Source organism: Cervus elaphus, chromosome 25 (assembly GCF_910594005.1).
Source record: "Cervus elaphus chromosome 25, mCerEla1.1, whole genome shotgun sequence".
NCBI classification, from domain to species: domain Eukaryota; kingdom Metazoa; phylum Chordata; class Mammalia; order Artiodactyla; family Cervidae; genus Cervus; species Cervus elaphus.
This window is the reverse complement of record NC_057839.1, coordinates 23001401-23014829: the sequence shown is the minus strand read 5'-3', so window position 1 is coordinate 23014829 and position 13429 is coordinate 23001401. Positions and strand designations below refer to the sequence as shown.

General features: G+C 38.9%; 1 protein-coding gene across 9 annotated transcripts in view; it reads right to left on the bottom strand.

Moving 5' to 3' along the window:
* The window catches only part of PDE4D (phosphodiesterase 4D), a 1564000-nt gene that overhangs the window by 293321 nt on the left and 1257250 nt on the right, over positions 1-13429 (bottom strand). Inside the window, exon 1 of one of the 9 annotated variants that reach the window (XM_043887131.1) lies at positions 793-2343. The exons of the other annotated variants lie outside the window; for them this stretch is intronic. Coding sequence (XP_043743066.1) covers positions 793-857 — 65 coding nt within the window. The 5' untranslated portion in view covers positions 858-2343. Of the gene's footprint in view, positions 1-792; positions 2344-13429 lie in introns of those variants that run through there. 9 annotated transcript variants of the gene reach the window in all.

The window sequence follows — 13429 nt, the reverse complement described above, 5'->3', positions numbered from 1 at the left end:
AGATAAACAAAATAAAATTAACCTCTGAAACAGCCATAAAAATAATTTTTGTAAATAGCTGTATTAGACACAAAAGTTACTTATTGAGAAACTATTCCTTAAGGACCACGTGCATATGGCCATATCAAATACTGAAGAAATAGTAGAACTAAATATTAGAATAAATTGAAGTTAATATACTTTTTATTAAGATGAAAACACTAAAGTTACCCCAAAACCCCCACATAATTATCAGGGAACATTATATTGACAAAATAAAACAGGAGATTCCTGAATGATAAGCAACTTGAATACATTTAGTCATATAATTGAATTCAAGTTGGTTATATGATTAAAATGTAAAGCATTGTTAACTATTTTAATACTCGTGTGCTGAAAGTGAAGTACTACTTCTAAAGACTGCAGCAAAGATCATTAACTACTAGCCTGCTTGTCTATCAGGCAAGAGAGATAAGAAAACATGCAGGCAGATCAGACAGTGAAAAATGATAAGTTTTCATTTTCTAAACTTCCAATGTTTTTGCAAGTTTCCTTCCTCTTCTAAAACTTGTCACCAGATGAACTGCTATGGTCCATGAGGAGTTTAAAAAAAAGTGTGAGCACCCTTGTTTTTAGAGCAAACAAAATCGAGCAACAAAATAAAGTGAAAGTGTCACCAACACTGTGCTCTTTCTTACAAAGCCCTAACATCATACCTAACTCTTGAGCCTCCTCAGCAATTACTAAATACTCCACTATTACGTCAATCTTTAAATGAAAGAAGGGGAGAAGCAGGAGAGAAAAGCACGTTACCACACTCCCTCTGAAGTCCTCAGGGAACTTGTAGACCGGGATCTTGGCTTCATGATAATACTCATTTTGGAGGAAAAAGAAAAAAAAAAAAAAAACCTCTTCAAGAATTCTGATTAATACATTTCAGCTGTGTTTCTACAAAGATGGCTTTAAATATATTCCATTTCCAAAGGAGGTTGTTTGAAGAAATTTCCCGGAATCCAATTTCTGCCCCCAGTCCGGAACAGAGAGAGGTTTCTAAGACACAGAAGCTTTTTCCTCTTTCATAGTGAATTTACTCCATCACCAGGCTGTTCGGAAGTGACAGTTTGTTTTCTGTTTTGCACTGCCAAGGGAGGAACTGGATTTTCAATCTATTCTTCATCTGGTCACAAGGGTAACCAACAGAGTGAAAGAGCCACTTGATCACATCTTTTTTGCATTTCCACAATACCAGGATTAAAGGTTTCCCACCGTCTCAAAGTGCTCCGGTTAGAGAGAAAGGAAACAAAAATGACCGCGAGGTACCGTAACGACACCAGAGAGCTGTCAGGGAAGTTCCATTTCAGGGCGACCACAGAAAAACACTCCTCTTGGGGGAGCCAAGAAGTCAGAGAGGGAACAAAGCTCTCCACACTTGAGCTGGGCTCACTGTTGTACCTGCGAACGTAATTTCCGCTGTGTCCCCTGCTTAGAATCTGACTCCATGCCTTTGTGAATGAGAACTATCATTCAATCTCACCAGGCAGAAACTATTCCTCAAGGGCTGTATGACGTCTGTAGGAAGGCAGTTCAAAACATCGCAGGGAAGTGAGAGAGAGGAAAAAAAAAAAAACGACCCAGCGCCCAGCGGGTCTAGTCAATTGCTGAAATTTACAAAGCTTCTTTGCAGATCAGCGCCAGAGAGAAGTGTAAACCAGCCAGACAGACAGAAGACATCTCGAAACTTATTTCCTCCTCTGGGAAATGAGGTGTCTCTTGTTATTCAAGGTAAGATTCCCTGAGCACCTTTATAAGGAACACACCCCTTCACTATAGACTTGTTTATCCACTCTCAAAAAAAAAAAAAAAAAATCATTTTCTCAAACTCTGGCACAGAAAACTAAAATTTCTAGTCAACAGTAAAGTTGAGAGGACTTGGGAGACTTAGCAGCTGTTCGTTTTGGGCACATTTAATGAAATTTCATGCTTTGGGGTTGGTTGTAGAAACACAATTGTCTCTTAAAAATTAAACAGAATGTAGCAGGCATCGTTTCATCAGGTTGCAATGTTTAAATTGAAAAATCTAATGTCATGTTGCCGGACAAGTGGCTTCAAGTACTGAGGCTGTTTCCTTGAAGGATGTTTTGTAAACCTTTTTTTTTTAAAATCATATGCAAATTTCATTGATTTATATGTATATACCAAGATTCTGGGTTTGCAAATTCCTAACAGCTCTCCAGTAAGGAATGAAGCTTATATCTCAACATCTCTTATTATGAAAACTAACCCCTGCCCCAGTTCCTATATCTGAAATAAAATATTCTTTGTTATAGTAGACATAATCTAAACTGATCCATTTTGAAAACAAACGTATGGTTACCAAAGGGGAAATGTAGGGGAGAGGGATAAATTAAGAGTTTGGGATTAACATAAACACACTGGGCTTCCCTGGTGGCGAAGATGGTGAAGAATCTGCCTGCAGTGCAGGAGACCTGGGTTCGATTCCTGGGTTGGGAAGATCCCTGGAGAAAGGAAAGGCTACACACTCCAATATTCTGGCCTAGAGAGTTCCATGGACAGAGGAGCCTGGCAGGCTACAGTCCATGAGGTCTGAGTCAGACACGACTGAGCAACTTTCACTGAACACACTACTGTGTATAAAATGGATAACCAATGGATTATATATATACACACACACACACATATATATATATATATATATATATATATATATATATATATATAACTAGTATAAAACACAGGGAACTTTACTCAGTATTTTGTAATAATTTATATGGGAAAAGAATCTGCAAAAGAATGAATGTGTGTGTAAATGAACTACTTTGTTGTACATATAAAACTAACACAACATTGTAAATCAACTATACCCCAATAAAATTTTTTAACAACCACAAAAAACAAACAAAACAATTGAAATTGCTCCTAAGAGAAGAGGATTGGACTTCCCTCCCCAATCCCTCTAAATATTTCCGCTAGGATATATACTAACATTTGTCCGGGTGTGCCAACTTCAGTTAATTTGAATGTGAATTATCAAGTGAAAAATACTTTAAGCATCCTGATTTCTTAAATGACATTAGTTAGTACGTTGGTTCTTTAGCCTGACGTGATCCTGGTATTTATTTAGCATTTACAGACAGGATATTGTAGCGCAAGTGTGACCCACCCAAAGGACTTGGAAAATTAATGTAGTAAGGCATCTGGCCAGACCTCTGGCTACTTATTACAGCAAACCCTTCACCTCCTCCTCCCCGGTCACACTTCAAGGTGCATTTATTATTTAGTCTCCTCTCAGGCCACTTCAGGTAAATGCCAGTAAACTGCTGGCCATATCTCCTTAAGCTTTTCAGTTTTCCTATGACTGCTCACGGCCATTCACAGATTCTTGGCTCTGTCCCACGTTAAACACGTTGCTGGCACTTTAAGGGAGGTTGACCAATCACATACTTTCAGACATTCAAAAGAAAGTTGGGGAAACTACTCCCCTCTTTGGAGGGAGGGAGCTTATGAAAAGAGGTTTATTTTTTTTTTTTCTTGGAATTTTAATGTAGAGAAAAAAGAAAAAAAAAAAAAACCCAGACTAAGTAAAAGTAACTAACCACTATTACTTATTTGAAGTACTGTTCTCTTTCGTGTAAGGCCCAGCAAATACCTTCTTGTTGATAATTCAGAAAGAAAGTAACAGTAATCACAAATGAAATGTCTGAATGTTGAGGGTTAAACTCTCTTGAAATAGCTGTATGACACAGGGAGCCCAAACCCAGCGCTCTGGGATAACTTTGAGGGGTGGGAAGGGGTGGGAGATGGGAAAGAGGTGCAAGAGGGTGGGGACATACGTATACCTATGACTGATTACGTTGATATACAGCAGAAACCAACACAATATTGTAAAGCAATTATCCTCCAATTAGAAATAAGTTAACCAAAAATTAAAAACTCTCCTAAAATAGTCCTCTGTTTTACCACCCCCAAGAAAGCTCTTCTGTCCCAGTGAGATTACTTAGCTCACTGGCAGTCCCTTCCCTGTCAGAAACACATCCTTAATCTCTTTAGGTTAGTGCTATCCTGGGTTCTACTCAACGTTACACGTATTCCAAGAATGTATCTCTGAAAATCCTAACCCACTTGTTGGGTCCACTATATAACAGTCCTTTAATGACTAATACATCACCCCTGTTCCCAAAGAAAACAAGTTTAAATAGTGGGGAATCTGACAACATATGCAACAAGCCACAAGACTGGAAGCTTCTTAGATGCATCCATCAAGGTTAACATTACAGAAAAAGACAGACGCACAATAGTACCCAGTAGCACAGTAGTACAAGGCCATAGAGACTGAAATTTTTAATTTTGCTCTTATCCCTGATTTTAAGGTAGTGACAAAATGATCACAATTTTTTAAAACCCTATTAGTACTTGTTCGATATTACAGTGTTTTCTCCAGTCTAAGGAATTTTTCCCCCCATAGGGTAATTTCTGAAATAATGTTTTATAAATTGAGTATCACACATTATTTCCTCTGAAAAGCTCCTCAGAATGGAGGGGTATGGCACTGCTTCCTCCCACACATTCCTGTTAGTACACAAATATGACAGTGTGCACAATGGCCAATGAGGATGCCTGAATCTGGGGAGAATTTAGGGACTTTAGGAAACACGTGGACCTTGTCTGGAGGGCTTTAGAGGACATGCATTTGATCTAGAAGCTACTATGATTTCTAGCATCGGAGAACATGCATTTGATGTAGAAGCTACTATGGTTTCTAGCATTTTCCTGATATACTGAATTGTGTAGTGTTATATAGGCTTCTGTTTGACTACTGTCACTGCAACATTTCAAAGGACTGTACCACAGATGTTTATGTCCATCATGGTCATCCAACCGTATACATGTGGTTGATTCCAACCACTGTGCGGTATCATGTTCCCTAAACTTCAGGCATCTGGACACAACCTCTACAAGTTCTTTCCTGCTGGCATCTATACCATGCACACACCATCATGACTTGATGTTTTTCTTCATTTACTCATTCTCTTTTAACTTAAATAACATAAACAATAAGCTTGTATTTATTTGATTAAATAGGTTTGATATGCTGATTGCATTTCCCCCCATTAAAAGTGTTAATTCTTAAAAAAGCATCCAAATATCACCTAAAATCTCTCCCATACTAATGGTGGTCAGGAGGCAATATGGGCAACACTCCTGTGGAAAGCATCAAATGCAGGGAAATAGACTGGGTGCACCCTAAAACCTCCCTTTTATTCAATGGCAAGCACAATTTGTGGGACTAAGGACAGTTATCAAATGCCAAGCATTAAACGTAAAATAATAACTGAAACCAACTGAATGAACTGTTAAGTTCATTAACAGTTAGACAGTATGTTAATTACTACACAATTCGATTTTTTTTTCAGATGTTATTACTTTGAAATACTCTGCCCACTTTCAAACCTCCATCCTTTGAGTAAACTCTTATTTTCAGATCACAACTTTTGAGAACCATGTTATGATGTAACAAAATATACAGGCCTGTCAAATGTGCTTAAAATCAGGACTGCATATAGGTCAAGTAACTTTGTAGGAAGAATGAACGTGGAGCCGCAGATTTGTTATTTTGTTGCTTCTACAGTTTCCTGGCATTCTACATTGTACTCAAGTATTTAATAAGAAAAAGACACTTGGAACTCTTACAGTATTTCCTACTTATTGAGGAATCATGTGGCATTGCCCTTATCTGGAGGGGAATCGGTAGCAGATTTTGAGCTGTTTCTCTTATATACATTTGGATTCAAGGACTTTTCTATAAGCATAAACCTCCTTGGAGTTAAGTTCCTTAACTCCTGAGGGAAAGCTCAAGAGTATTATATTTTGAATGCTTCTGATCTTCAGGTTTCCTACCTTTTTTGTAAAATGTCAGGTTAGAAAAGTAATTATCATGATTTTGATGTAATCCTGCCTGTCTAATTCTGCTTTTGATGCCTGTGCTTTTGGTGTCATATATCTAAAAATGCCCTGCCAGGACCAATGTCAAGGAGTTTTTCCTTATTTTGTTCTAGGAATGTTAAGTTTCAGGCCTTGTAAGTTTTTAATCCATTTCAGGTAAATTTCTGTGACCAGTGTAAGGTACAGGTCAATTTCATTATTTTGTATGTGGTTATCCAGTTTTCTCAACATCATTTATTAAAGAGATTATCCTTCCCCCAGTGTATGTTCTTGGCTCCTTTATTAAAAATTAATTGACCAAAAATGCATGGGTTTATTTCTGGGTTCTCTATTCTTTTTTTGTTTTAACATTTATTTCTTTGGGTGTGCCAGGTCTTAGTTGAAGCATGCAGGATCTTTTAGTTGCAGCAAGGGGGATCTAGTTCCCTTATCAGGGATTGAACCTGGACCCCATGCATTGTGAGCATAGAATCTTAGCCGCTGGATTACTAGGGAAGTCTCAAGACTCTATTCTGTTCCATTGTTCTATGGGTCTGTTTTTATGTCAGTACTATACTGTTCTGCAGTCATGAAATTAAAAGACGCTTACTCCTTGGAAGGAAAGTTATGACCAACCTAGAGCAGAGACATTACTTTGCCAACAAAGGTCTGTCTAGTCAAGGCTATGGTTTTTCCAGTGGTCATGTATGGATATGAGAGTTGGACTGTGAAGAAAGCTGAGTGCTGAAGAATTAATGCTTTAAAACTGTAGTATTGGAGAAGACTCTTGAGGGTCCCTTGGATTGCAAGGAGATCCAACCAGTTCATCCTAAAGGAGATCGGTCCTGGGTGTTCATTGGAAGGACTGATGCTGAAGTTGAAACTCCAATACTCTGGCCACCTCATGTGAAGAGTTGACTCATTGGAAAAGACCCTGATGCTGGGAGGGACTGGGGGCAGGAGGAGAAGGGGACAACAGAGGATGAGATGGCTGGATGGCATCACCAACTTGATGGACATGGGTTTGAGTAAACTCTGGGAGTTGGTGATAGACAGGGAGGCCTGGCATGCTGCAATTCATGGGGTCACAAAGAGTCAGACATGACTGAGCGACTGAACTGAAGTGAACTGATACTGTTTTGATTACTATAACCTTTTAATATAGTCTGAAATCAGGAAATGTGATGCCTCTAGCTCTGTCCTTCTATTTCAAAATTGCTTTGGCTATTTGTGGTTTGTGTGTGTGTGTGTGTATGTGTGTGTGGGGGTTCCATATGAATTGTAGGAGTGTCTTTTTTATTTATGTGGAGAATGCTGTTGGAATTTTAATAGATACTGCACTGAATCTTTTACATCAAGCTAAACAATTTTTTGCATAGCAAAGGAAATCATTAACAAAATCCTTTTGGGTTCTGCATCGAAGTCTATGGGCTTCCCTGGTGGCTCAGTTGGTAAAGAATCCACCTGCCATGTGGGAGACCTGGGTTCGATTCCCAGGTTGCGAAGATCCCCTGGAGAAAGGAACAGTTACCCACTCCAGTATTCTGGCCTGGGGAATTCCATGAACTGTATATGTATAGTCCATGGGGTCGCAAAGAGTTGGACACGACTGAGTGACTTTCACTCCCTTCACTCCGCTCTCCAACTGTCCAACTGCAACCTGTGTTTGGGGCTGGGGGGAGATGCAGAGTTTCCCATATCAACAAACAATTATCTGACACCACCAGCAGGGTGTCAGAGAATTCAACTCAATACTGACACCATCCACTTGGAGATAATATCAGATTTCACAGATTAAGGGCTCAGTCCCATGAGACGCCCTCCTGCTCTCTACAGATGTCAGTTGCAAACCCAAGTTGTTACTTGCATTACTGAAAAACTGGCTATAAATCAGAGGTTCCCATGATCCCCTCCTTATTTGCTAGAGATGCTAACAAGAATTTAGGAAACACATGTACTCACTAGATTACTGGTTTATGATAGAAGGATATAACTCAGGAACAGCCAGATGGAAAAGGTATGTAGGGCATGGTATGGGGAAAGGACACAAAGCTTCCACACTCTTTCTTAGTGCATCACTCTGCCCCCATATCCCCATATTCACCAATCCTAAAGCTTTCTGAACCCTATTCTTTCCAGTTTTTATGGAGGCTTCTTTGTTACTGGCATAACTGATTAAATCACTGGTCTTTGAGGACTGAGTTAACCTCTAGCCTCTCTCCCAGCCAACCCCCTCAGAAGTCTGGGTGAAAATGAAAGTTCCAACTTTCTAAAGGATTGGTTGGTTCCACTAGCAACTAGTCCCCTTCTTTAAGTTCCCTAGGGACTTTCCAGAAGTTACCTTATTAGCATAACAAAAGATACTTTTATGATTCTTATCATAGGAAATTCCAAAGGTTTTAAGAGCTGTGAACCAGGAACCAGTGGAAAAAGACCTAATCTGTATTAGAAACAGATTCTGGTCATCCGAATGACCAAATGTATGTTTCTTATAAATCACAATGTCACAAAAGTGAAAATTTAACCTATGTAATGGAGAAGATATTTGCAAGCCACATAACTGATAAAGTATTAATATTTAAAATACATATAAAATTCGTACAACTCAATAGCAGAAGAACCCAAATAATATGATTAATAAATGAGCAAAGGAGTTGAGCAGACATTTTCCCAAAAAACAAGACATATAGATGCTCAGTAGGTACATAAAAAGATGTTCAACATCCCTAATTATCAGGGAAATTTAAATCAAAATCACAAGATAGCACCTCACTCCTTGTCCATCTGCCAGTAAATTCTAGATTTTCAAGATATCCAGGATTAAACAGTCTAAGTTCACTGTCCTCATTTCTTGTTTTTAGGCTCATAAACACTACAATGAGGGTATACATGACAAGGTTACGACTCTGTTAGCTGTGAAGTGTGTAAGATGTTCAGCCATAGTCCTAGAGTCACTTGTGGTTACCTCCACAATAGATGGCACTTTGATTACCTCATTAAGTAATCCTGACTAACAAATGACTATTTTAAAAGGTAACAATATGTGAGATCTCTGATAGTATAGATTTCAACATTTGTCAACCAATTATATTGTCAATCAAAAGGTGCAGAAAACTAGTTTTTAAAACTGGCATAAGCACTTTTGCCTGGGATCAGTAATGTTGACAGGATATGTACTTTGTAAATAACTCTCAGAACTATGTACTAATTCAAAATATGGGATCAAAAGAAAAAAACACCCTGCACTGTATGGCTCAAGTAAGCTGTTTAAAGTTTCATAAGTGCTGTTGTATTTCCTTTATATTCTAACCCTCTCTTCTTCATTCTTCATGTTCTTCATTATTCTCAAATTACGTGTATCTCTGTAAATTAAACCTCACTTCAATTAAGTATTTAAATGATATTAAAGAAATGCATGCAAATAGCTCATCAATGGTGAGAGTAGGATTCTCAAACTCCTGCATTGATCCCTGGCCTGAGGTCACATATGAGGTTGAGCCCTAGAAAGATGATGGAGGCTCCGAGTGCCTGGGTGAGGCTTGTGCACTGGGGAATTTGCTGTAGTGAGATTGGGTGCCCAGCAGGTATTTTATTTGACCACCCTAAATGTCACTGTATGATTTTTTTCCCTCTGAGGTGGTTTGTCTTTTCTAGGGATGGGTATTAAGTCATCCTGCTAGTGGTCTGATGTGGGCAAGAGAAGGGAAATGCAGGTCTGCATGGTCAGTTTGCAGACTTTTGGAGCATCCTCCAAACACAGTTTGCACAGCTATCCTTCCCGGCCTCTCTGCCTATTACTGCAAAACCTCTTGTCTTCCATGGGGAGAGACGTGGGGTATGCTGACTATCCAGAGAGTTAAGACCTGTGGTTGGGTGTACATTATACATACCTCTGTACTATCCCTGTTTTTGGAATTCACTCATGTTATTGATTTGGGTGATATTTTTAGAAAAAAACAATGGGTGGGGAGGTCATCTATCCACCATTCTGAAGCTAGAAATCTATAGATTTTACTTTAAAATGAAGGAATTGGCTATGTCAATTTAAGTTCAAGTATTTAAAAATTATCTTTATATATCCAGTTGCTAAATATATTTTGACCCTCTCTAAGTATAGGTCAAGATACAGTATTTTTTTTATCATGGTAAAACATACATAACATAAAAGTTACCAGTTTAACCCTTTTTAGTGCACAGGTCAATGGCCTTACATACATTCACATTGTTGGACAACCATTCAGTTTAGTTCAGTTCAGTCACTCAGTCATGTCCAACTTTTTGTGACTCCATGGACTGCAGCATGCCAGGCATCCCTGTCCATCACCAATTCCCAGAGCTTACTCAAACTCTTGTCCATTGAGTCAGTGATATCAACGAAGCATCTCATCCTCTGCCATCCCCTTCTCCTCCCACCTTCAATCTTTCCCAGCATCAGGGTCTTTTCCAATGAGACAGTTCTTCACATCAGGTGGCCAAAGTATTGCAGTTTCAGCTTAAGCATCAGTCCTTCCAATGAATATTCAGGACTGATTTCCTTTAGGATGGACTGGTTGGATCTCCTTGCAGTCCAAGGCACTCTCAAGAGTCTCCTCCAACACCACAGTTCAAAAACATCAATTCTTCATCACTCAGCTTTCTTTATAGTCCAACTCTCACATCCATACATGATTACTGGAAAAACCATAGCTTCGACTAGATGGACTTTGGTCGGCAAAGTAATGTCTCTGCTTTTTAATAAGCTGTCTAGGTTGGTCATTAGCTTTTCTTCCAAGGAGCAAGCGTCTTTTAATTTTATGGCTGCAGTCACCATCTGCAGTGATTTTGGAGCCCCCCAAAATAAAGTCTGTCACTGTTTCCATTGTTTCCCCATCTATTTTCCATGAAGTGATGGGACCGGATGCCATGATCTTAGTTTTCTGAATGTTGAGCTTTAAGCCAACTTTTTCATTATCCTCTTTAACCTTCATCAAGAGGCTCTTTAGTTCTTCTTTGCTTTCTGCCATAAGGATGGTGTCATCTGCATACCTGAGGTTATTGATATTTCTCCCAGCAATCTTGATTCCAGCTTGTGCTTCATTCAGACTGGCATTTCACATGATGTACTCTGCACATAAGTTAAATAAGCAGGGTGACAATATGCAGCCTTGATGTACTCCTTTCCCAATTTGGAATCAGTCTGTTGTTCCATGTACAGTTCTAACCATTGCTTCTTGACCTGCATACAGATTTCTGAGGAGGCAGGTCAGGTGGTCTGGTATACCCATCGCTTTAAGAATTTTCCACAGTTTGTTGTGGAAAAGGCAACCATTACCACCATCCATCTCATTCATTTTCTCAAACTGTAACACAGTAGTACCCATTAAACAGTAATACCCAATTCCCTCTCCTCCCAAACCTGGACAACCACCATTCTGCACCGTCTCCATAAATTTAAGTACTGATGTAAGTGGAATCAAAAAGATTAAATTTTGATGGTATATTCAGGAGTTGATAGCCAGTCTTGTTCTAAATGTCTCATTCTTAAAGAGCAAATCAAAGCATTAGAAATAAAAGTTAAGACAAGGATTCTCAACTTGAGAAATCGATGTACTTCCTTAAACCATCCCTGACTCTCCATAAAGTGTTGCATGCTGTTACATAGACACAGTCAAGAGTAAAAATATTGCCTTGACCAATGTCTGGTTTGTTTTCTTGTAAGTCATCTCTATAGCTGTTACTTTGTTGAAATGTATATACATGATATTAGCACTTACCCTAATTATAGCTCATATTATATCTCTAGTTCCTATTTCAGATTCATACTAGACCCTATGTTTAATCAAGTGGTTTCTAATGCTATTTACCTATCTTAAAGGACAATGCTATATTCTAAAATTGAATTAAATCTTTTAAAAGAGATCAAACAACTGGAAACATCACATTGCCAACTGAAGCCCTTGTTTCTAACACTGTGAGACAACTTGCAAGTTTTCATTAAAATAGAATTTGGAAAAAAAGTGTCAAAAGTAAATATACATAGAATGTGCTTTAATGGTAATTTAACACCTGACGCTTTAGATAATGAAGGAAATTGACTTATTAGAAAGCAAATTTTCAGAGGGCTCATTTAATTTACATTTGTTTGATAACATTTTTCCTAGCTTGTAGTAATGGTAATGGTAAAACAATCCAGGCAACTCAAGTAATTTCCCCTTGATCACACATCACAAATAAGATCTATTTAATGTAAAAGGTCTGCTCTTTGAGACAATGTCTATTTTAACTAATAGACATAATAACTAATAGACATAATAGAGGGTATACAGGAGCAGGTTAAAAAGTAGCCTTTGGGGTTAGATTGCCTGGGTGCCAATCCAAACACCACTGGTGACTAGCTGTTTGGTCTTGAACAAGTTACTAATCTTCTCTAAGTATCAGTTTCCTAGACTATAAAATGGAGATAAAACAGGGTTTTGAGGATTAAATGAGACACATAAAATCTTGCCAAAGTATTTGGCATGTAGTAGCGGCTCAGACAGTAAAGAATCTGCCTGCAGTGCAGGAGACCTGGGGTTCGATTTCCAGGTTGGGAAGATTCCCTGGAGAAGGGAATGGCAACCCACTCCAGTATTCTTGCCTGGAAAATTTCATGGACAGAGGAACCTGGTGGGCTACAGTCCATGGGATCGCAAAGAAAGGGACACGACTGAACAACTAACACTTTCAAGGGTTCAATGGGCTTCCCAGGTGGCTCTCAATGGACATGACTCATGTCCACCAACTCAGTGTACATGAATTTGAGCAAGCTCTGGGAGATGGTTTTGTTTTTTTTTTTTAACCTCTGAGCCACCACAGAAGCCCCACACTTGAAACTAACATATTGTAAATCAACTATACTTCCATAACTTTTTAAAAAAATTAAATTGTTTTCTGCTTCCATCTTAGTTTGACCTTCAGCCCCTGACTCCCTTTACATAATAGACTTGAATAGTTTTCTTCCCTCCCATTTATACATCTAAGGTTCAGTCTCTGTATTGTTTTAGGGTTACCTTCCAATTTGGCTCAGAGGTTAAAGTTTCTGCCTCCAATACGGGAGACCCGGGTTCAATCCCTGGGTTGGGAAGATCCCCTGGAGAAGGAAATGGTAACCCACTCTAGTATTCTTGCCTGGAGAATCCCATGGATGGAGGAGCCAGGTAGGCTACAGTCCACGGGGTCGCAGAGTCGGACACGACTGAGCGACTTCACTTTCACTTTCCAAAGACACAAAAGTTAAAATGTTAAATTTCGCTTGAAAACTTCCAGCAGCCTCCTCTTCCTTATTGAATCAATTGCAGCCTTCTCCTATGATGACAGACATGCACATCGTACATGGCTTGCCCGAAATCTGCCCAAGCTGCTTCCCCTACCTCCATTTCCATTCAGGATCTAACACGAGCAGCGGTAAAGACCAACTAACTCCATGACAAACTCAGAAGTTCAGTTTCTTGGCTTCATTCAGTTCTGTGAATATCTTGGGTTAATTCTGATG